The sequence below is a fragment of the Phyllostomus hastatus genome, unplaced genomic scaffold (assembly GCF_019186645.2).
Source record: "Phyllostomus hastatus isolate PE091 unplaced genomic scaffold, TTU_PhHast_1.1 phas_scaffold_46, whole genome shotgun sequence".
Taxonomy (NCBI): domain Eukaryota; kingdom Metazoa; phylum Chordata; class Mammalia; order Chiroptera; family Phyllostomidae; genus Phyllostomus; species Phyllostomus hastatus.
Genome location: NW_025334032.1, coordinates 21,962,647 through 21,986,774, shown reverse-complemented (window position 1 = coordinate 21,986,774; position 24,128 = coordinate 21,962,647). Strand labels below are relative to the sequence as shown.

Below are 24,128 nucleotides of genomic sequence, written 5' to 3'. Positions count from 1 at the left end.
GGGATGCTCACAGTCAAACAGGGTGAGTGGTGTCATTGGGGGAAGAAGTCACAACTCACACCGTCATTGATTAATTGAGTGATTTTAGTCAAGTGAATATGGATACATGGCAGGAAAAGCATGAAAATAAAATGAACACATACGGGATTTACTATTAACATAGGCGATAACATCAAAACCTCTGGTAAAATGTAGTTTAAAAAAAAACAACACAAATGAAATGGAATGTAAAATCATTTTCACAGTATTCAAAGCTTTTGTAAAAGATTTAGACTCTAACAGAGGAATGCTATAGGAAGGAACTAGAGAAAACAAGAATTCTGTCTGTGTCCTGTGTATCTGCTGGTGACAGGTCGGAGCGGCCGGCACGTCATTCCCAGGGGGTTTCCCAGGGTGCGCTTCCAAGCCAGATCGTCGGAGCCCACGCGACAGCTACACTTCGGCAACTGGCACCTGGGGTCTGATGAGAAACACAGACTCTGGGTTTGGGAAAAGGTGTTTCTGAACTTACAGACGCAAATGAAAACTAGAGCTCTGATTGGATTCTGCCTCGGTGCTAATTCAGCGGCACCAAGAGCCAAGTGTTATACGGGGTATTCTAAAAGTAAGATGTCCTGGGAATTCTCAGTCCCCTTTCTATCTTCTAAGATAACTATTTTTTTTAAGGCTTGAGCTGAGTTCTGCCAATGACCTCACAGGGTTCAACCCAGAATGATCATTTTAAACTGTTACAAATATGACCTTTGCACTAGCAATAATTACCAAACCACACACACCCCCTCCCCTCCTCTTTTGGAAACCAATGACCAAGCCAATGAGTCTGCACATTGGTTTTGTTATATCCTTTTGGGGGGCAAAATGAAGTCTTGAGATAAAAATGCAGCTTTGGGCCCACCACCTCCCTCTGCGCCCTGAAACTGTCCAGGTGTTGTGGGGGGAGAGAGAGAGCTGCGGGCGGGCATCTCGGACCCCAGAAGCTCCCAGTCCTAGGACTCTGTGGCTGGGGGAAAACCTGGAGCTGCAATCCACAGCCCCCATTCACTCTGAACTTTTTCTGAACATGTCCCCTTCTACCAAGGAATCCCCACGTAGAGAGGCGCACAGCACGGCCACCTATCACTCCCCCATCACCTTTCTGCGGGGACTGCTAATTCCCCACACATGCTCCTCCCCCACGGCCCCCACCTCGGAATGAGGGTCCCGTGCGTGATGCATTCTCTCTGTCACAGCGAGCAGATACGTCAGATACATACAATCAGCGAACTCGAGTTAATCAACCAAAACTGAGACCCAGATCCATGCACTCATGAAATTGCTCTGAATTTCAGTTGACAATAGGAAAGCAGAATATTTCTAATTAACTAATATATATACACATTTCTTTAAACCATCCAAAATTACAGGCAAGTCACTTAAGGTCCCCAACACTTTATGATTAAAGGTCAGAGAGAACAAACAAAGGTGTTAAAATAACAGGATCACTACTTATGAGAGGTTAATTACATCAGGATAACCCTCAGGTAGGTAACGAAGTTGGCAGGCTGAGTTTCAGACCAGAGTCTTCAGAAGTTAACAGCATCTTCCACCGTTTCCGTGTCGGGCCAGGGCCAGGGCCAGAGCCACAGCCACGCAGTAACGCCTCCTGGCCTCTCTGCAGCATCCGCATTGAGTACAGCCATTAGCCCAGAGGGACAATCACTCAAGTCCTCAAGGCGCTAAAGAGGATTAAGAATCAGGCTTGGGGAAGAAATTAGCATTGATTGTTTCAAATTATCTCCCATACACTCAACAAGAGGAATGAAGTCGTGTAAGTGAACGGGTTTATGTACACATTTAATAAACACAGGGCTTTGAGACACATCTCAGGGCACTCAGGAAAACTGCAGAGATGTGCTGCCTTGGAAACTCTCTCCTTGGACGAGGAGACACTTGTGGCTTAACTTTCCCTCTGCGGAAATAAAGGTAATTTTTTTTAAATGCAGGACAGGCAGGCTGGCTGTCCTGAATTTCTCTGACCTGTTGGCAATCAAGTTAGAGGAATCCATTTCCCCACAGGAAAGAAAAGGATGGGAAAAGGTGAGAGTCCCGATGAGCACGGTGTTCAGGCCAGAGCAGCCCGGGACCCCTCAGGGAGGACAGCCACACAGCTAAGCTCCCGGCTGGACCCACCTCCTTCCCACAGAGCCTGGTGCCAGCGCTGCACTGCTGGAAAGTGGCCTCAGATGCTCCAAGAGACCCTGGTCTCAGTACACCTTTCACAGGCTCAGTGCAGACTTTTGACAAAACCCTTGAAAAGCAACTGTGCTTTTTGGTTGTTGCTCTTTAAAGACACGTGAAATGGAATGAACAGATGAAATTAGAATGCTGCTAAGCTCTCCACCCAATTACCGTTCACCCTGACTAGCAATTTGCCAGACTCTTCTAAATTTTTGCTTTTTCTCTTCTTAAACTACGTTTTTTGGAAAACCACTAACCATCACCTCCTGGGCTTGAAAATCATCATCTCTCTCATGCCATGGGTCCAGTGCCCACCGGGTTTCCTTTCCCTCACACGAAGGCAGGCATGTGCCCCACACGTGTGTGGCGGTCAGATCATGCCCCAAGGCTGATGTCAGCTGCCACTCACGTGGCATCTGAGACTGTGATTCACAGCAAAAGACAGCTGCATGGGAAGGCGGGGCAGGCCTGGCTCCCCTTGCTGTCACTATCACATACTGTGCTTGCGCTTTTCTTCCCTGTACCTATTCCTCTCCGGGACTGGTCTTAAGTTGTAAGTGTGGTGGGTGTCTGTTTCTGTCTAAAGCAGACAGAAAAGGAAATTGCTCTGGAACCAAAAGCAATGTATATCTCTTACCAACAGTTTCAAGTGTCTAGTACTAAAGGAACAATTAGCTGAAAGACCCATAGCAATTTGTAATGACACAAAGAAAGTTGCAGGGATCATTTTTTGCTGCTCTCTCTTACTTTCTTGCTGTGGTCTTTTACATTTTTGCCCAATCACCTTTTTCAGTGGCAAGTTTTTCTTTAGTGAGTGTGTCTCTGGTGGAAATGGTGTTGCACCTCCTCGTACTCAGTGACATGCTGGTCCAGACTGTGGCTCTTACAAGGCTTCCTAATCTAACTGGTTTTCCTTACCTGGGTGTGCGGCTTTAAACACTGGCTACACTGGGGTCTGGAGCGTGGCTGCGGAGGGGCAGAGTAGGGGTGCTGCGAGAGGAAAGCCAGCCGGGGTTACAGCGTCCTCCACCCACAGAAAAAGCAGTGAGTCCCAGGGTTGTCTGCTCAGCCCCCGCCCCTGTCCCCAACCCCCGGCTCCCTCCCCAAGCCACCCCGTGAGAGTCACTTGAAGACCGACTGAAAGGTGGGACACTCGTGGTTTTTCATCTTCTTCATGAAGTTTTTGAATTCCTTGTTTTTCTTGTCCCACTTGTGGATGGCCGTCAGCAGGTACTGGCTCTTCACCTTGCGGCCCATGATGAGGAAGTGGTGGCTGAGGTTGTCCAGCTGGTGGCAGGGGCAGTCGGCCCCGTTCTTCAGGTACAGGACGAGCTTCTTCAGCTCCTTCTTCTTGATGGGCCCCAGCTTCAGGGGCTTCTTCTTCTTGGGGACGATCTTTTTGTCACCATTTTCTTTTTTCACTTCTTTTATTTTCATCCTCAGTGCTAGAGAGGGTCAGGGCAGAGCGGGCAAGGAGAGAAGGGGAGAGAAAGCGTTTTAGAACAGTCTTTCACATAAAGCAATCACCCGAACCTCAGGCTGAAGAGGAAGGTGAAATGCAAGGCAAAGGGCGAGCAAAAGGAGACAGTTTTATAAATAAGTCCTCGTGCCTGGGTCAACCTGTGTGTGCGGATTCCAGTTTGTGGCGCCCATGCCAAGGTGCCACGAGTCTCACATACATTTTCAAAGCCTAATCCTATTCTCCTTTGTTAAAACTCAGTGACTCAGAATATCACACGATGCTCTAAGAGAGGAGGGGGATCACATAATCCAATATAATCCATATGATCTAATGCTTTAGACTTCTGCACTCAAAATCGTACACTAAGTTTTTATTTTAAAGAGGACGTTATTGGTTTAGTTTTTTTAACACCCAAGGGTCATGAAGTTCTTAAAAGTTGTTTCCTCTAAACAACATTCTATGTGCGCACACCCAGCAAGGGAAAGTTACAGGGTGCTTCAAATGGTCACGCTCAAGTGCACTGAACATCAACGCCCAACCTCAGCACTGGAGAAATCGGGGCCCCATGAGTATGTCTTTTGAGGAGTTTTGACAGCACATTTTAAGGGGTTTTGACTGCTAATGTTTTGTCAACCACTAATCAGCCTCTAGCAGGTACCATGAATGTTCTACGCACTGAGTAGACCCACATGGCACCAAACCCTATTTTGACTTCTTGACAGATTAGAGCAAGTCCTGGTGAAGCCCTGACAGGTATGTCCAGGTGATGAACTCTCAAAGCAAATAAGGTACATGAGCTACTTCCATTCTCAGCACACCCCCACCCCCACAGGAAGGGAAAGAAAGCAAGTGTGTCTACCAACTCTGCCTTCTGTTTCCTTTGTTTCTCTAGACCCTGACTTAACATTACTTTAACGTTAATGTGCGCACCAGAGACTTCCGTGATGGCTGCACAGGGTCTGCTGACGGAGACAACTCAGTGTGGAGGCATTCTCCAAGCTGTCCGTCACAGCGCACGGCATCGCTACTGCAGCCCCCTCTCTGTAAACCCGGCCAGCCCCACGCATTTCCAAAGGAGCTGGAAATCCTTTTCTAGATGCTAATCACCAGAAAATGTGTACATCCTCTGCATCCCTCCGAATTCAAAATTACTCAGCCCCCTCTTTTTAATAATGCAGAGCCTCCACCCATACTCCATGGGGAAAGGCTTGAATCGGAACTAAATAACAATAGCTAACAATGGTGGAAGCATATGGCAAGCCAGAGATGGTGCTAAGTATTTTCCATGCATTTCCTCAATTAAACCTAACAACTCCATGAGGAACGTGCAATTATTTTCTCAACTATCAGATGAGGAAACTGAGGCATAAAGGGTTAAGTTGACTTGCCCGAAGTCAATTTAGGACCTCACTAATCCTAAATTGAAACCCATGTCTGAATGTGCACTTTTAACCACTTGGCTGCCCCATGCCAACTCAACGGTTGCAAAAGTCTTTGTAATGCACCCGAAACTTAACTGATTAAATGGACCAAGAAAAGAAGAGCGAGGAACACAGACTCTATCCCCAGTTTCACCCACATTTCCAAATAAGTTTACTTATGAAATGGTAAAGAGTTCCCCCTGGTTGACAGACACTATTCTGGCAAAGGAAAAGCTGCATTGTGAAGGCTTTGTAATTTAATGTTTAGCTGATCAGAAAGCACACCGTTGGTCTAACTCAAGAATGAAGGGGAGGGAGGGAAGTCCTAGGAACAAATCTTTAATGAATGAGTCAAGGTCAGTAAATTCAACATGCTGCCACTGCTTTTTTTTTTTCCTTACAAAAAGGGCTCCAGACCTTGCAACCAACTTAACCCCAAATAATACCCTAGCCCTGGTGTTTCTTATGAAATGCCTCACTCCCAAGGGTGGCAGAAGGCTCAGGAACTGGGCACCAATCAGCACTGGGCTCTCGCTGAGGATGAGCACTGACCTCACAGGCTGGTCTAGGCTTCCCACTGAGGTCCATTCTTCAGCCCTCCCCCAGCCCAAACCAGCCACTGCCCAGCACCGCCCCCACTGTGGACAGAGTGCAGTGGGACCAGCAGGGGAGATGCCGAATGGAAAGCAGCAGAAACCACCCCTCCAGGACCTTAGTCCAGGCATGCCCAAACAGGCCCACACCTGGGTAAGCTTCCCTTGTTGGCTTACAGACCTTGCACCTGGGGTTCACTTGAGAAAAGACTTCAGTTGTGCTACTCCATGGCTGGTTAAATGAGAAAGGTGCTCAGTGGGATTGAGTGAGGAGCCAGCAAGAGAAGACTCACACTATTCAGGCCCCTCTCTGCCTCCGCTCTGCCAAACAGAGCAAGTGGGCCTAGGAGAAGCCACAAAGAAACGCAGCAGGGAACAATTCTGCTCCTTTCACAAGATCCTGTTTAAGAGGTGGCCCCATGCGTTAGATGAGTCTCAAGCTAGTTCCCAAAGTCTAGCCCTGGGAGACACGCGTTGCCATAGGAGTGATCAATTCCACCACCAGGAGAGGCGAGTGCACACCCAGCTGACCATGCAGGCGCTCTCTTTTCCACAGAGAAGTGAGCCATCCGTTTTTAAGAACTCACCATATTCCTGGCTCTGCCTATGGGCACAAGATCGGTGCAGTCGGCGTGGCTCACAGCAGCCATGTGAAGAATCATCTTTATTGGTTATTACAACCAAGGAGAAGGACTCAGGTTAAGTAATGACAACACACAGCCACCATTTGTGAGGTTTGGAATCAGAATTAGAAGCCATACTTGACCTTGAAGAGCCCACTCTTTCCTACCATACCCTGCCTGGGCTTCAAATGATATTGCTTCAGTGGAAATTATCTCACTCTTTTGATTGTATTGCTTTTAATCACAGCTCAAATCAAAAATTAATGGTCCTTTGCCATGACTGTGTAAAGGAATTCAGTTTACATAAGAGGGGGGACAGCACAGGGAGAGGGGAAATCAAATGATGGAAATGTGTTCTGCATTAGACTCTTTATTCCCTGCCATTTGGCTCACTTTCTTTTTTGAGGTAAGGAAAGCAGGGAAGGGGAAGGCACATATGGCCAGAAATTACTAACATCTTTCCATCTCTCAAGGGTTTATTTTAGGGATGCAGATTACCAACAATGTTTGGACAGGCGATTAGCCGTCGGAGGTTGATTTCCCTGTGCCTGTGGATATGTAGGCAACCCCCCACCACGCCTCACCCAGGGGCTGCTGCGACAGGGTGGGTGCTGGCCCAGTGGCAGCCTGGGACTGATCACCTCCTCCGCCCCTCCCAGCCCCCACCATGCAGACAGTGCTGGGACCCCAGGGGTCACACCCCTGGACTGCTTTGCGAGTCTGCAGTGCCCGTGGTGGTTGGTGGGCAGGGAGGAGAGGCCCCAGGAAGCAGCAGCTGGTGCAGCGGACAGAGTCCCGGGTCCTGGGTTCTACCTGTGTGACCACAAAATCTGGCTTTGAGCTCCCTGGGTGTCTGTTTTCCATCTACAAAGTGTGGGATGAAGTCTGCAGGCCTAGCGGTACTCCGTCCAGAGCACCATGTTGGGCGATACCTGCAGCCCGCAAAGCTGTCTCCAGCACCCCCATGCTGTGCCCTTGACCTCGGCTACCGGTAACAGCTGGGCTCTGAAATAAAACAAAACAACAAATAAACAAAACACTTCCTCGGGGCTTTGTGTTTTTGCTTGTGTTTGGCAGCAACTTGGCATCCTGCAGGAGTATTATTACTCCCACCTTTCACCTCACCGGTCACTGCAAAATTCAGAGACCCAGAAACTTCGAAAACCCCAAATTTAGGATTACAATTAGGGGCTGACTAGGTCTTTCTCAGCAATCTTAAAAGAAATAATCCCTTATATTCAGGAAGACCCTCAAAGTTTCATTCCACTTCAGTTGCCTAAGCCATATTCTTTTTCCACAAATTATGCTTCCTTGGTATACTTCCCACGAGACTTGGCCATATCTCTGAGACTGTGGGGGGAACAGGAAACTCATTACACTCAAGACAAACCCAGCCTCTCTTCAAAACCATCTCTTCCTCCTGATCTGTTTATACTAAGGGTGCCACCGTTCTTCCAGTGACCGACACAGGGTGCTGGGATGTGGGACAAGCATTAGCCAAGGGCCAGTCATTTACACAACCAATAGCAAGGAAGTGCTGCAGGCGTACAAGAAAGATCTGCCGGGCAAGGTGGGATGGAGCTAGGTTAGTAATCAGATTTGGGACTCATCTGATTACAGGCAATAGTTACAGTGAAGAGTAAAGTACAGAGAAGAGAAAAGAAGAGAAGAGCAGAGCCCAGGGAGCACCTTCACAGGGGTGAGAAGAAGAAGAGTTATTACAAAAGTCATCACAGGTACAGACGGAAAACCAGGCAGCCTGGGGACCCAGAAAGCACAAGAGGAAGGTGTTTTGAACGGAGAAAGCACTCCCAATCACAAATGCTGCACGGCTTGGGAAGGAATGTGAGACTAGATCCCCTGCCTGGGCAGCCGGGGGTCACTGATGACCTGCGGGGGGCCAGGATCCACAGCGGTGAGGGTGGATTCCAGAGCGCTGACAACCAGCGGGAAGTGGGAAGAAAAGGTACGCCATCCTGACAGCCACCAAGCTTCTGGAATGTCTGTGAGGATTTGCCACCAGCCACTTCTAGCCAAACACGTTAGACTGAGGGCACGCAATCATTTCCACTTCTCCTCGGAGTCGGTTTAGAATTATAGTAAAAAAAAAAGTTATAAACACAGGCAGGAAAATGGTAAAGGAAACAAGAACCTATCAACATTTAGTGTAATAGAAAGCAAATGGGTGGTGGAAGCTGGCTTGACAGGAAGAGGAAAAGCTGAAACTCAGCCGCCAGTGAGAACGAGCCGATCCATGCTGCAGGGCCCAGAAACATTCATGAACCGGGGCCGCTTGGGCGCTCTCGCCCTCCATCGCAGAGGCTGTTAAACACAGGACCTGGGAAAAGGTACATGTGGACACTCAGATCTACTCATCTGGGCCGTAAAGCCAGGTGACTGTCCTTCGCCAACTCCAGCAGCAACCAAGAGCTTTATTCTCTCCAGAAGGTTTGAACCAGCAGACGGTGGGCTTGGCTACACCAGACAGGACAGGGCAGTGAGGTGCTGCACTACCTGAAAGTCTGCAGAGTGCATCTGAGACCCTCAGGTGTTAGGACACCAGTTATACCCCCCAGGCAGCGAACAGAAAGGTTTCTGTCTGAAGAAACTGGCAGCTCAAGGGACACGGCCTGCAGCTCCCACAACGAAGCTCCAGCACGAAGCGCCACAAATCACAGGCCTTGCAGATGTGCAAAGCACTTCCCACTGAGTGCTTCACTCTTAAGTGCCAAAGAGATAATACAAGAAAATTTCCCAGAAATGAGGAACATGAGCTCTCAGATCAATCAGTCCCCAGCTCAATGAATCGTGACATTTAGAAACACCAGGGATAAAAAGAACCCTTCCAACCCTCTAGGAAAAGGAGAGAGTCACACCTGAGGCAAAGGGGCGGGCATCAGAATGGCAACAGCAGTGCTAGAAGCTGAATGGCACCAGGTCAACGCGCCCAAGGTTCCCACGTCTGACCCTGAGCCTGACTAGCGATCAGCGGGTGAGGGTAGGATACAGACGGGAGAATGGAGACATTTTCAGACGTTCAATGATTACAGAAAAATTATCTCCCACATACCTTTCCTCAGGAAACCTCTCCGTGGTGTCCTTACTCTACAAAAGTGCAGAATAAGAAGACACAGAATTCAGAGAACCGAAGATCTAACGTAAAATTAAAAAAGCTATGCGAGTCGCCCTGGCTGGCGTAGCTCAGTGGATTGAGCGTGGGCTGCGAACCAAAGTGTCGCAGGTTCAATTCCCAGTCAGGGTACATGCTTGGGTTGCAGGCCATGACCCCCAGCAACCGCACATTGACGTTTCTCTCTCTCTATCTCCCTCCCTTCCCTCTCTAAAAATAAATAAATAAAATCTTTAAAAAAAAAAAGCTATGAGAGTCTCAGAATGGTTTTCCCAGAGTAACTGGGTGGCAGGCCAAAAGCTCAGCCAGTCCAGGCGGAAACAGGGGCAACAAGGACTCAGGCACAGTACCTGCAGAAAAGTGCGGGGCTAAATGCTTAACACTGACATGAGGACTAGGAAAACGAAATGAGGCAATCACCAACTCAAGGGGGGAAAGGTGTACAAGAAAGGAAATGTAAATGCAGTGCACTACATGGCGCAGCTGCAGTGATATTTACATAATTAGAGTAAATTAAGCATTGAATATGAATTTAACCAACAGTGTGATACAGCTACTGGGGAGACTGCAGAATGTGAAACACTGTAAATCTTTATCTTCAAATAACATAAATGATGTCTTTAAAATTAAAATTAGCCCTGGCTAGCGTAGCTCAGTGGATTGAGCGCGGGCTGCGAACCAAAGTGTCGCAGGTTTGATTCCCAGCCAGGGTACATGCCTGGGTTGCAGGCCATAACCCCCAGCAACCGCACATTGATGTTTCTCTCTCTATCTCCCTCTTTTCCCTCTCTAAAAATAAATAAATAAAAAATTAAAATTAAGAAGTCAAATTATAACCATGTTAAATACTACAAGAAACAGCTAAAACGATTACCTCTGGGCTGTGGGAGTTAGTGGAGGGAAGGCACGAGGCGAGGGGCTGCCATTTTCGTTAAAAGCCTTTTATTACTCTTTGACTCTTTAAGCTGCATTGATTTTGAAGCATAAGCTTACTTTCTTTAAAAAAGTGTAGTCTCCAAATAAGGCATGAATCACAAAATGTGAAATCTCAAAAACAAAGACTACATTTCCAGGTCCTCCACTGTCCCTTCCACTAGAGCAGCTGGTCAGGAGGTGGGACTTCTGAAGGGTTGTACTTGAATAAGAACTTTGGTTTAATTGCCTTTGGGGTAAGCGGGTGGCCTATGGATCTACTCAGTCCCCACCATTTTTCTGATAAAAAAATCAGCTAGGTTAGAATTTGAAGTTTTTCCTTGAACTGGAAGAGATGTTACACCGAGTTCAATGGAGGGATGGATGGAGGGATGGACAGACTGACACTCAGAAGCGACTCACCTGAGGCCACACAGCTGGAGGCCCCCGCAGCTCTGCTGAGGACCTGCCCTCGGGCCCCCTACCAAGGCTCACTGCTCTCTTCCACAGCGCCCCCAAGCGGAGAGGCAAGAGGGGACGACTGGTGCCCCAGAAGATCCTGGGGACAATTGCACAAGCAAGTGGATCCATCTTCTCTGGTCGGTGCTCCCGAAAACTCACCCCCGGCAGATGACGGAGCACACACCCCGATTCCTGATAACTTGCTTTTTTCCCTAAATTGCTTTCTCTGGCACAGAAGGCCAAAGCTCAAAAATAGACGATGTGAGAAGCAGGTGGGTAAGGCCGGCAGACTCTGGTGTGGCCCCCTGGATCCGGGGGGAGAGCACAAGTGGGCGCCCGGGCATCCACTCTGTGGCCTCAGCTCACCCCTCTCAACCTGCACGGAGCCTCCCCATGAAAACGCCTGTTCCATAACAAGACCTCGCAGAGCAACAAAAACAGAGAGGACTCCATTTTCTGCTTCCTACCCCACTTTCACAAATCTCTTGGGTGGGCATGCCTGAGGCAGAAAGTGCCATCCCCAAATGCCCGCTGTGCCTCTGAGACGGGGTCACAGCGCTGGGGAAGGCTGGGCTGTGAGCAACTGCAGCCTCCTTCTGGCACTCTCAGCAGAGGGTGGACACTCTCAGCAGAGGGTGGACACTCTCAGCAGAGGGTGCGGGCGCCTCCACGAGCTGGCTTTGCCGCACTGGCGCCAAACGGAGGCCCGGCGATGGCAGCTCGGCAGCCCTCTCCGCTCCCCGGCAGGAACCGGTGTTTGGCGTCATTAATTCCTTTAGCACAGAAAGGAGCTGCACTCGGACACAATAACTGAGACTCGCTGTGCTGACCACAAACCACACGCTGCATACTTACATGCATTTACTGACTACGGGACACACGTTAGCAAAAAAGAAAGAAAAGAAAGAAAGAAAACCAACACCCCCCACCCTGCAAAAAAAAAAAAAAGGACTGAAAGCAGCTTTTTTTTTCCTCTCACAAAAACAGCAGATGTCGAAAATGCTCCTGAGCGACTTAACTTGGACAACTTATTTATTGGCATTGTTCTGTTTCCCAGACCCCAGACATCTTGGGGAGGTTGGGGGGGCAGGCAGGCAGGAAAGTGGAGTTTGTAGCATTATAGCCCCCCAACACACTCGCACACGCAGCGCAGCGGCACTGATGTCAGCCAGCGGGATCCTGCTGCCTAATTGCTTGATTTCATGGATTGTGTTAAGTCCCCACTGGTTTGAGCTAATGGTGCAAAATGAAAACCCCACTTTAAGAGCAAAGAGCTGCCTAGCGTGGTTTTCTTTGGGGAGACGTGTGCGCTGGCAGCTCTGGCAGCAGGGGTATGGGCCTCAGAGCGGGACAAAGACAGCTCTGGGCCCCTCCTTCCAGGAAGCACTACATCCCTCCCCCGCATCTCCCCAAGCAGGAGGCAGAGGAGAATGGGAGAATCGCTTAAAGAAAGTCAATCACTAGGATTGATTGAATCTTGGCTCCGAGTCCTGGTGAACCTGCCAAGGCAAACAGTTCTTCCTGCCGCAGGGTCACTGGTTTTCCATTCCTTTCCATTCCACCCTCTACCGTTCACACGAATGGCAAGATGGAGTGTGGAATGGTCTCTGGGAAGGAAAAAAGTGGGGAATGGGTGTCACAAGCAATGAATCAGAAAAGCCATAGCTATCCCTGGCTCTGAAAGATGCTGAAGGGAGGGGTCCTCAAACTTGAGCGTCATTGGAATCACCTGGAGCACTTGTTAAAAACACAGATTGCTGAACTGCCCCCAGAGTTTCTGATTTGGTAGCAGTGGGATGGGACCGAAGGATTTGCATTTCTAACAAGCTCCCAAGAGACGCTGATGCTGCTGGTCTGGGGACCTTATTTGAGAACCACCAGTTCAAAGAGTTTGAGGAGGGGGAGGTGGGCTTTGTGATCTGTGGCCTTGGTTATTCACAAGTGGTGCGTTCTGAGGACACTTTCTCAGATGGTGTTTAAACATCCCGGAGGCCCAGGACAGCCCTGCAAGTGCACGGAAGCTCCACTGAGGTCAGCAAGACCAACACGAGCACATCCGCAACCCAGCGGACCTTGGGCAAGCTGGTCTAGCGCTGGGTTCAGAACTCCAGAGGCCTGTGGGCCCCTGGCTCTCGGTGGTGGATTCCTGCAAAGTCAGGAAGACAAAAGCATTGATAGCAAGAGGCACACATTTCAAAGGAAAGGACTCTTAAGTCCAGAGTCAGCAGAGTTCAGCTTCTGGTTCAGGCTCCATCACTAACTTTCGTGCAAACCTGAGTAAATCATTCTCCTTCCCTTGGTGCTCAGTGTAGCCATTTGGACCAGTTAATCCCAATTTCCATCCTGGCACTCTTCTAAACCTTTCTATTTTCTTTCGATGTCTAGAAATTCAATATAGAAACGCTGATCATACAAAGGAAAGGATTCAGAGAGGGACACACCTCTCTGAGTCACCATGGACTTCTCTACCAAGTACCAAATACTGAGTACCTTGGTTCTCTACAGTACCAAGCTGGGAAAGCACCAAGAAAAGGGGGGGAAAGGCAAGCCCATGTCCCAGATCCTACGTTCCAACCATCACAGGATTCACTGAAGCAGAAGCCAAGGGCACGCTGGCCCCGGTACAAGGCTCTTCCTACTGACTCCCATCTCTGACCCTGCAGACCTACCTTTCTGCACTTGCATTTTCTGTTCATTTTTCCTCAGCCTTTCTAGTCTCTGTGTGAACAGGAGGGAGACTCGTGTCCAGGAGATGGGGCAGCTCCCAGCTTCACTATGAGTGCCAGGAAGGGGCGACAGAGCACAGATGGTTCTCCTGTCTTTCACCCAGCCCAGCCCCGCGGGAAGCAGAGCTGCATCCAGGTGGATGATAATGCACACCAAACAGGAGGGAGAGAAATGCTGGTCTCCCAAAGGTGACTTTGTTTCTGCCTGAGGCAGGTTCGGTTGGAGCCAAAAGTCTAAAAAGTAAATGGGAGTTGGCACCCGGGCCCAGCTGAAAGCTGGTCTCTCTTTCTCTAGGGTCTGCACTCCCTGGTGAGCTCCGCTGGCATACACCCAGGGCAGCTGGTGGTACCAGCCTCAAGCTGGATGTCCCGACTCCTGCTTCCAGGTCCTCTGACCTTCACTGACTCTGTTCTCTCTCTCTGCCCATTTGGAGCCTCACACACAAGTAACAGGTGGAGGTTCTGAGACCTTAAGGCACAGGCAGCAAACACAAGGCCCGCAGGCCACATCCGGCCCTCCACCTTATTTATCCAGCCCGGCATCTTGTTTCTACCCAGTGACAGTACAGAGCTCCTTGCCCCTAGTTAAGGAGCAGTTACATTTACACAGTGCTAAAATTACATCCGGCCCTTTGAAGGCAACCAGGAGGCTGATGTGGCCCCCAGAGACCATGAGTTTGACACCCCTGGCCTAAGGTGAGAGGTGGTGCAAGGGAAATCAAGGCTGTGGAAACGTGTGTGCTCCCCACTCTATGCTCCACCTCCTTCTCAGGAAAGCCACTTACTTATTAAAAAATGAGACAGAAACAGGTATAAGAGAACAAACAAGCTTCCCCATGGCCATGGCGGCCGAGGTGGACCCAAAAGAGGGACAAACAGTCCAGGCCCAGATGAGAGCCACAGCAGGTCTGATGGGTGAACGGGACTCAGCCTCACAGAGACAGAGCTTAGCAGGAAACAGCTGTCCAGACCACACACCAGGGCCCTGCCCCAGCGCCCGAAGGCACTCCGACCATTCAGGTGACACATTTTCTGGACGTTTACCAAGTTCCCGACTGCAGACCTGGCAGGTTTCCTGTGAAAGGGCCCCCTACTCTCCATGTACAAAGCACCCTTTCCTTCTGAACACAGTCACGATCCCAGGAGTTCCAGGCGAAGGCTCTGGCCTGAGTTCCGCAGGACCAGCCTGTCAGGGCCCAGCGCCCCAGCAGGCATGCCCACTACCGACAGAAGGGGCCGTGGGGCTGACCTCAGTGCTGACACACTCAGTTCCCCAGTTCTTGTCCCCAGTTCTTCTGCCACCTGCCGAGGGCTCCCACATGTTGTCCACCGGCCTCCGCCCTACCCGGGAGCGAGGGCGTGCCCCTCTGCTGCCGCTCCTCTCCAACACCTCAGGCAGTGCGCAGGAGGGCGCCCACCACACAAGCCTCAGCAGCAGGCTCCACCCCAGTGCCAAGCAGGGGTGCAAGCGGCTGCCCAGGCCCTTCCTGGATTTGCTGAGGAAGTGGAGTCACAGCAGCACCCACTGTCTCAGCAGAGGAGGGTTGAGGTGACAGCCACGGACAGGGGCAGATGGAAGACAAATGTCACCTTGCATCTGACCAAGGCTGGAGCTGAGGCACAGTCACTTCAGGACACAAAATGGCTGGGATGGGGGTAAAAGGCAGAAAACTGTACTTGAATAACCATTAAAATAAAATTTAAAAAAAGAATACAGAATGGGTGAGCTCATAGCTACAATCTGAAGACCAGAAAAGCTGGTAAGCAGGAAAGCATCTTGTCCACTGTCAGATGCTGTGTACAAGCGCCAGTACCAATTTAGATCTTTTGCAGATGTGTATTGAGACACCATATAAATAACAGCCATGGTGCCAATTTGTCACAAATGGAGAGTGTTCTGTGAAACCACCCCTCATACAGCATGCACACTACGGCAGATTATGATCGGCAGCCTGAAGGGTTGTGTGCAGGGTCCCGAGGACACTGACACCCCCTCTGATATGAAGCATTTCAAGTCCATGTCCGACCAGGAAAGACCCAGTCTCGGGACCCAGGACCGCTGTGCAGTGCAACTCTTTTCTGAAGAGAAGCATGGAACAGAGTCTCCTTCAGAGCTTCCAGGAGGAACCCAGATATTGCACTCCTGGCCTCCTCAACAGTGAGACAACAAATTTCTGTTGCGGATGCCACCCGGTTTGTGGTCACTTGTGGTGACCACAAGTGACCACCCTAGGTTGCCACCCTAGGAAACCAACGCAAGCCAAACCGACAGTAAGCCACTGCATTCCTGTCCCTCAGCAGACAGAAGCAGTCGGCTATGAGAACCACAATGGGTTTGCTGGAACGTCTGATTCCTGAGGCCTGCCCATGCTGCCCTGTGTTTGATGCACAGCTCTGCTGTGTGACCTCTGGCAAGTCACTTACCCTCTCTGAGTTTCATTTTCCTCAACCTAAAGAGGGGGATAATAATAGTTTCCATACCTCACAGGGTCACTGGTAGGCTCAGTGTAAAAATAAACTCATGTACGGGAAAGCATTTTGAAAATGGCAAACTTACCCTTAATTTTAAATCTCTACTGTTTTGTACATTTTTTATTTTATGTTATATAGCCTTTTCAAAACTAAGTTACATATTAAAAAATAAATTGAATATGTATATATGTATAGATTTGTGTTTTTATTTACCCTTCACTCACTGATTCATTTATTTTATTCACCTAAACTTCTGCCCAATCTTTTAAGCACTGCTCTGCCTTCAGGAGGAGTAGAAAAGTGCAGTTTCCTGCCACTGTGTTTAGGGAAAATAACTCTAGCTTTAGAATTTTGGTTCATTTCCCCACGGTCTTTCCAGAAGCTCTCTGAGACCATCTATGACCTCCTTGTTCTGCATCCTGCTCCCTGAGGAGTGGAGACTCCAACTGTTTCCCAGTTAAGAGCGCTGCTGAATTTCATTCAGTCCTTGCTTTTCATTTGGTGACTTCCGACAGCACGCATTCCCTGCCCTGTTTCTCCCTCGGTCATTCAGATTTCAGTATCTTTATTTCCTGAGCTTCAGGACACAGCCACTGCTGTGCTTCTTGCCCTCACTGTAACAACAAGTGCGCTCCCCTGACGCGCATCAGGACAGGAGGGCCTACTGGCTGGGCATCTCCTCTTCCTGGCCCCTCCCTTCGAAGTTAGTGGGTTCTCCCTTTGCAGTGTGAATAAGATGATCTTTACACCTCCTTCCTGGAAATAGGTCAAGTCCTCCAGACCAGACAGAGCTGGAGGTGGACAGGAAATCCAGTGAAACCGTCCTTGGAGGGCAATGAGCAGGCACCACGTTGCTTTTTCAGCAGTTCTCAAGATTTACTCAAAGACAATCCAATGCAGGGGCCAGAAGGTCAGACCAAAATCAGCAGCTGAGCTCATAAAACCTCCCAGATCAACGCTGTTTTTCTAGAAGGAAAAAAAAAATCATTCCTCCAATTGTCTTACATCTATTGATTAGTTCATATAATAGATAGTGCTGATTAGCATTTGTTCTTTGCTCAGACTGACTGCTCTGGCCAGCCTATCCCCTGGACACGGGTGCTAGCGGGGCCACAGGTGTCCTAGCGGGGCCACAGCACAAGTGCCAGCAGCATCCACCTGGCATCCAACACCACCATTGTTCCCTGTTGGTGTGAGCGCAGAGGAACTCTGGAAAAAATGAAACCCTAAGATTCTCAGGAAACTTACTGAGCAACCCGGGGCCACCTACCCAGGTGAGTCCCCGGCCCGTCTTCCTCTGAGGAGCATTTTGGGGAGAGGCAGGGGCTAAGACAGAGCACGTGCTCCTGTGAGCTCTCACAACGCAGAGCAGCCCCAGACTTGGGCTCCCGGACCTCACACCACCAGCCCAGCAGGCCTGCAGGACGCCGGCGATGCCCCCCGGGCCACGTCAGGAGCTCGTTGCTGTGTCCTGTGCTGGGGTTTCTTAGGGAGTGGGCCTCTGGGGAACCCTATGCTGAGAACTCCACGGGAAGAACAGGCGGCTTCTCAACTCCACCTGGGATTCTCTTTCTCGGGAGCCTGCAGGGCAAGGCAGGAGCACAGAGTTTTCTGCTGGCCCAGACCAGGCTCAGTCCACCAACAGACTCCCAAAGGGCATCAGGATGAGGGGGACCTGGACGGGACAACGAGCGAAATAAAGGGAAGGTGCCGCGCTCTCCGCTGGGCTTGACTATTCCCCACCCGAGTAACCATTCAAAACAAGGAAACCTGCCAGAAGACACATTAAGTCTGTAAGAAAAGAAGGCTGCAGGCAAAGACCTGTCAGTCACACAGAAAAATCAACAACAGTCTATTGATTCTTTTCCTTTTCCAGTGAAGGGGCAGCTTCAGGCTCAACATTCTCACCACCCTCCCCCATCACACACAGTTACACAACTGTGAAAGCAACAAGGGATTTTTTTTAAAGTCACCAAGAAAACTGATACGGGAGTGGGGTAGACCAGATGGTCCTGCTTATAGGAAGAAGAAAAGGGCAGGACAGGGGAGGAGAAGCGGGAGGCCCAGCCCGGGGCCTGCACTCCGTTCCAGGTTTGTGGGACCCCCTCTGGCAACTGGAAGACCATTCCCCCAGAGTCATGAGCACCAGAAGGCTCCAAGCCATCTCTCTGGTCTTCATCACAAAGGCATGCAGCTAGGAATGAATTTGAGGGTGTGTTTTCACACGCCCAGGAGCTGGCCCTTTCCCGGCGGAAGAATGGGTCTGCACACGCGGTTGGCACCGAACAGAAACACATTTCAGAGGTGGCACGCCACGTTCTGGGTGATCTCGTGAGCTGGGGGGCCTCTGTTTATTCCTCCACCTTCCTCGGGAAAGTAATCTGATATCCTTAAGAGAAGGAAGGTTCACCCACCAACGCAGCCACCTCCCGAGTGGAAAGCAGATAACGAGTGCTCCGTAAATCACTGAATCTTGGACCCTGCAGGGCTGGGAAGTACCACAGGGGCATGCCTTCTGGCTTCCCGCCAAATGCAGGCCCTCTGGGTATCGCAGGCAAGGCACCACCCGGCCTCTGAATAGCTCCTGTGATGCGGACCCTACTACCTTGTTAATCACGGTTCTATTCCATCGCCAAGCCAGGCTCTCCCAAACCCACGCAGAGCAAGTCTCCCCGTTGCTGGCCTAGACAGTCTCAGCTCTCTCAACTACTGTTTTCCTGACACTCACAGCCCTGAGAGGCAGACATCTTCAAACACACGGGCTTATCCATTTGAGGGAGGAGAGGGGAGAGTCACCAGGCCCCTTGGAAAGCGGGAAACGTCCGGCCTGACTGTGCAGTATCTAGGTCTGGGCACAACAGCTTGGTGGCTCAGTTTCCGACCGCTGTACACCAAATATCTGCCCTCGGCCACCGTGGGCCAAAGGGAGGCTGAGCACTCGTTCTGCACGCTGGAATCAGTGTAGAAGGGCAGCACAGAGCGGTCACTCCCAGATGTGACTCCTCTGCACTAGGGCCTGCAGTGCTACTGTCCCCTCTTTGGGGGCCAGGCTGGCACAAAGACGCAGGCCTCGATTTCCCAAGTCTCCTCTCCCACCCCATGGTTCTGGGCCTGAGTCTTCAGATGACATGCATTCCCTCGTGAGCCCAGAGATGCTCAGGGGTTGGGTCAGCCTGTGGTTTAAGAGCTTCTAAAACGATAAGCTCCTTCGAGAGAAACATCACTGCTACTAGCCTGATTCAGAGTTGGTATATCTGTAAAATGCATTCACCCTTCATTTTTCCTTTTTAAGGAGAGCCAAGTGTGTAGCTTATGATGGAAATGCTTTCAGGAAAAAATGGCCGCACTGGGCCTGCTGACAGCCTCTGCCTGAACAAAGCGTCTTCTGGGGATACCGAGCGAGGCCGGAGATGGCACCTGTGACCGGCTGCCATGGGGTCACTCGTGAGAGTGAGTTTTCACTTTGCCATTTCTAGGACGCTTGGATAGGCTCTCACAGGGTCTACACCTAAGTTCTGACAAGTGTGCACAATGATCCTGTTCAGTAGCTAAGAACACTGGGGCTCAGGGAACTAAAGTTGGCCAAAGTCTCACGGTTGGTAAATTGTGGGGCTGGAACTAAAACTTGATTGTGAGGTTTAGACAGTGCTCCTTACAAGTCACTCGCTCCATGCTTCCAAAGTGCTTTTGCATCTGGCTGTGTCTCCCCATGTGGGCAAAGAGGGTCCTGCACCCTCCATCCCTGGGTTTCTCAGTAAACACAGGAAAGAGCAAGAACCTCGAAGACAAGGTCAGAAGGGGGATCCCAAAAGTGGAATCAGTCCAAAGTGGAGCTGAGGTCGGGATGTCCAGCAGCCCCTCAGGCACTGTCAGGGAGCACACATCTACAATGTAACAATGCGTTGTCCTTTGTGGCAGTCCTGCAACCCAGCTCAACTCCTGGATGAGGGCATCCAACTCACTTCTCATCTGCTGCACACTCCTAGACACCGGCTTCTCTTCCACAGGTGCCTACAATGAAGGCCAAGTGTTCCCAAGTGAAATTCTGCGGAGCAGGGAGTTGCCAACAACAATCTTCTATCAAGAAACCAGCCCTGGCTGGTGTGGCTAAGTGGATTATTGAGCACCAGCCTGTGAATCAAAAGGTTACCGGTTCGTTACCAGGTCAGGGCACATGCCTGAGTGCCAGGCAAGCTCCCCAGTTGGGGGCATGCGAGAGGCAATCAATTGATGTTTCTCTCACACATCAGTGTTTCTCCCCCTTTCTCTCCCTTCCTTCTCCTCTCTTAAAAACAAATTAAAATAAAATCTTAAAAAGAGACCACGGCACAAAGTTTTTGCAGAATAAAACTATGTAATTTCAGGGCTGGGAGGAGCCTTAGAGATCACCTAGGGTGACCCCTGCAATTTGCTTAGGAAACGGGCTCAGAGACTTGGACAGAACGGCCCGACTCACAGAGTCATTCGGTGGCAGCGCCAGAATCAGATCCCATGCCTCCAGAATTTATGTTATTGTCAATCACATCACATCACATCTCCTTGCACAGAAGTTTTTATTTTTGTTTTGTGACAGGGAGGTAAACTGAGTCATGAAGAGGCTAAGTGGCTTGACTGAGCTGACACAGCAGGTGGTGGAGCCAGGCCTTGACCGTAGATCCCTATGACTCCCGAGGCCAAGCACGTTCTTTCCATCCTGCTTTTCAAACCCCTGAGATTGCAGCATGCTCTTTAGATAATCCCCACTGGAATCTGCTAAGGAAGTGACTCCTGCCTGAGGACCAGCAGTCCTCAGTGGACTAGCTACGAACACTAAAACCTGACCAAAGTAGGCCAAGTTGGCATTTGGAGTAATAAAAAAACACCAAGACTGTAGGAGTGCACCCTCGACTTCAAGATGGGTTTGAGTAAAGGCATGCGGCAGAGGAATCTCTGTGGGCTTCCCGAGCCCAGGGAAAACAGGGCCATGTTCTGGAAGGCCTCGCTGGGAAGCAATGCGGGAAGGAGCAAGCCTCTGACCTCACCAGTGGAGACTAGGCACTCAGAGGCCGGGGCAGTGTGAGAGGTGGGCTCCCGTTAGCTCTGCAAGCAGCTGTCTGCCATGGCTGTGCTTGCCAAGCAGATAGGCTATAAACACACGGATTCACATAGGTGTGAATCACATGGGTGTGCGTGTGCACACAGCTCATTGCACCACGTAGCTAGCTATACACGTGCACCTACACCCACAACCCAGACCTCCTCATACACACACGCGGACATGAACACACACATAAACCACAAAAGCACCCCAACTGAGGCCTCCCCCTTATCCTGTATTGCAGCCCCCACCCCTCTTGGCTCCCTCCTCCAGCAAACCCCGGACACCTGAGCTGACCTGGCCCCTCAGGCCCTGACTAAAGCCGTTACCAGTCCAACGACCACAGGGCTGGCTCCAGAAGCGCTGTGTTTGCTGCCTGCCTGAGCCACTAACAAGGTCTGGAGAGAAAAGTCAGGGCGGTTACGACAGCTCCTAACGATGACTGCTCTTGGTAATAACCAGCTCTGCAGTGGCCCAACTCCGAGCTAATTACAAGCTCCAGCTCCTGCTGCACACACTCAGAACGAGGTCTCTCGGGGGCCCTGGCCGCAGCAGATGGCCCCTCTCAGCCCGTCGGGGCCCCATGCTGACCTCATCAGGCCGGCCTTCAGGAGCTCCTCAAGTGGGTGGCCCCGGGCTGGCCCAGGCCCAGCCAGCACTGCCCTGAGCCCTTACTTACGGGATGTGACTGAGGGCCTCCTCTCCCCCCCTTCCCCACCCTCACCCGAGCACCCCATCCGATGCCTGAAGTTCCGCTGTCAGTACTTTATCTCCAGGATCAGTGAGCACCTTCTCTTTCAGGCGTCCTCCTTCTTCTCCCCCTGCTTCGCACTTAAGGTCTTCTTTTAAGATGTGAGTGACCATAACATTTTTTCTTCTTCTCTTCCTCTTCCTCTTCTCTTTTCTTTTCCTAAACAGGCTTTATTACGCAGAGGGGATGGGGCTCAGTCCTCCTTGGCAGCTGCCTTCCTCATGGCCGCAAGGACCTCCTCTCTCTTCTTCTCTGCACGGATGTGTGTCCCCACCCTTTTCTTGATGAATTTCAGGGCCCCTCATCCTTACAGACCTTGAGCAGCTCCATGGCACGCCGCTCACAGGAGCAAAGCCACACACCTCCAGGATCCTGTCCCGCACAAACTTGGCGTGCCTGGTGAGGCGCCCGTGGTGGTGGCTGTGACTCGGCTTGCTCCCGTTCTTTGCCATTCTGTGGCCCTTGTTGAGGCCCACAGTCATGGGGTAGTGGAGAGACGTGACTGCTGCTCCTCAATGGCAGCCGCAGCAGAAGCGACAATAACATTTTCAAATAGGTTCCTGGTGCTTCTCCACCTCCAACCAGACAAGAGCTCTGTTCTCTGGCCTGGCATCCAAGGTCGCGGTGAGCTGACTCTGGCCAGCTTCATCAATTGCATTTCTAGATAGATACTCACACTACAGACCTCATGAGCTGACCACAGAGAGAATCACCATGCCCCAACGCACAGACAACATCACACCTCCACATCCTGATCTGTCCTGGGCCCTCAGCCTAGAATATTTTTCTTATGCCCATCTTTTCAGTTTGGCAAACCCCCACCAATTCCTTGGAGGACAGCACCAGGCACCTCCTCTCCGGAGCTTTCCCTGACCCTCTCCCTGGGAAGAACTGTCCCCTCCTCTGTGCTCCTGTGGCTCCCAGTTCTTGCCTATTACAGGAATTTCAGCATCTGATGGCACAATATTATACGCGTGTTTTCTCCTTTACATGCCTTCATTGTTCTGCACAGCCATTCTTCCGTGCGTGAACCAGTGCTGAGCCTGACACATGATAATACCCCCTCGCTCCCCGTCCGCTGGCATTCACTCCATCTCTCACACTAACGTGCAATCAGTTCATCGAGGCACTTCCATCTCTAGGGCAGGAAGCACCACGCCGAGCAGCACAGGAGGGCTGGGTGCCAGGGCCTGAGATGCAGAAGAGATGCACCCTGGGGAAGCCCAGGATGAACGAAGCTCGGGCCTCAAGCTGGCCCCAGCAATGGGGAGGTATGAGGCACCCCAGTCCTCCCGTGAGCTTGCCCACAGATACACCTTCACCCCACCTCCAAAACTCACCAGCTCCTGCTCAGTCAGGGGGAGGCATCATAAAGTGGGGTGCTCGCACCTCGACAAGGTGGCTCTGTGCAGGGCTCTCCCTCAGAGTTCAGTTTAAAAGGCAACGTGCAATAGGATGGAACTGGACCTACTGCAAATCTCCCCTGCTTGCGCTTAGGTGCACAGGTGAGACCTATCTTCTGGCCAGCTAAGGCCGTAGCTTTCTTGCCACAGGCTCAACTCAGGGTTCGGAGCACCTGGAGGGAGGAGGTGGTTGCTCACTTCGGCTCTAACTATGGGCACTGCCCTCTTCCTGGACCCTGGGAAAAAATGATACAAACACTCCCGTCTGCACAGGTGACATCTCTCTGAGTGTCGATCACCAAGTCAGCACGTGCACTATAATGTACAAGCAGGGCCACGTACTCAGTAGACCAAGAATCATCTGTTGAAATAAATCTGTGCAAGAATCTACCATCTCCAGCAGACAGTTATATTTTCAAAAGAAAATGCACCCTGGCTGGTGTGGCTCCATGGATTGAGTGCCGGCCTCTGAACCAAAGGGTTGCTGATCTGATTCCTAGTCAGGGCACATGCCTGGGTTGCAGGCCAGATCCCCAGTTGAGGGCACACAAAAGGCAACCACACATTGCTGTTTCTCTCCCTCTCTTTCTCCCTCCCTTCCCCTCTGTCTAAAAATAAAATAAATAAAATCTTTTTTAAAAAATACAAAATGCATGTGTGTACACAAGCACACATGTGCACACACATATCACACACCTGTTTTTTAAATGAATGCAAGTTTAGAGTAAAGAAGCTGTAACCCAAGAGGCTGGGTGCTGGCGAGCATGTGGCGCCGTGCACCTCTGACTCTCCAAACAAAGGCTGTGACTCTCCAGGTAGCCCTGCTCCCTGTGGGTGGGAGCAGCTGCGGGTTCGGTGGAGGTCAGAGGCTGCCCTCAG

The 24,128-nt window shown here is 50.7% G+C and overlaps 1 protein-coding gene and 1 pseudogene across 1 annotated transcript in view; both read right to left on the bottom strand.

The window, feature by feature from the left end:
• Positions 1-66: 66 nt before the first annotated feature.
• SFRP1 (secreted frizzled related protein 1) overlaps positions 67-24,128 on the bottom strand; it is a 40,556-nt gene continuing 16,494 nt past the window's right edge. Inside the window, exon 3 of the mRNA XM_045821523.1 lies at positions 67-3,662. Within this exon, the coding sequence (XP_045677479.1) occupies positions 3,340-3,662 (323 nt within the window). The 3' untranslated portion in view covers positions 67-3,339. The remainder of the gene's footprint in view (positions 3,663-24,128) is intronic.
• LOC123807568 lies at positions 22,040-22,328 on the bottom strand (annotated as a pseudogene).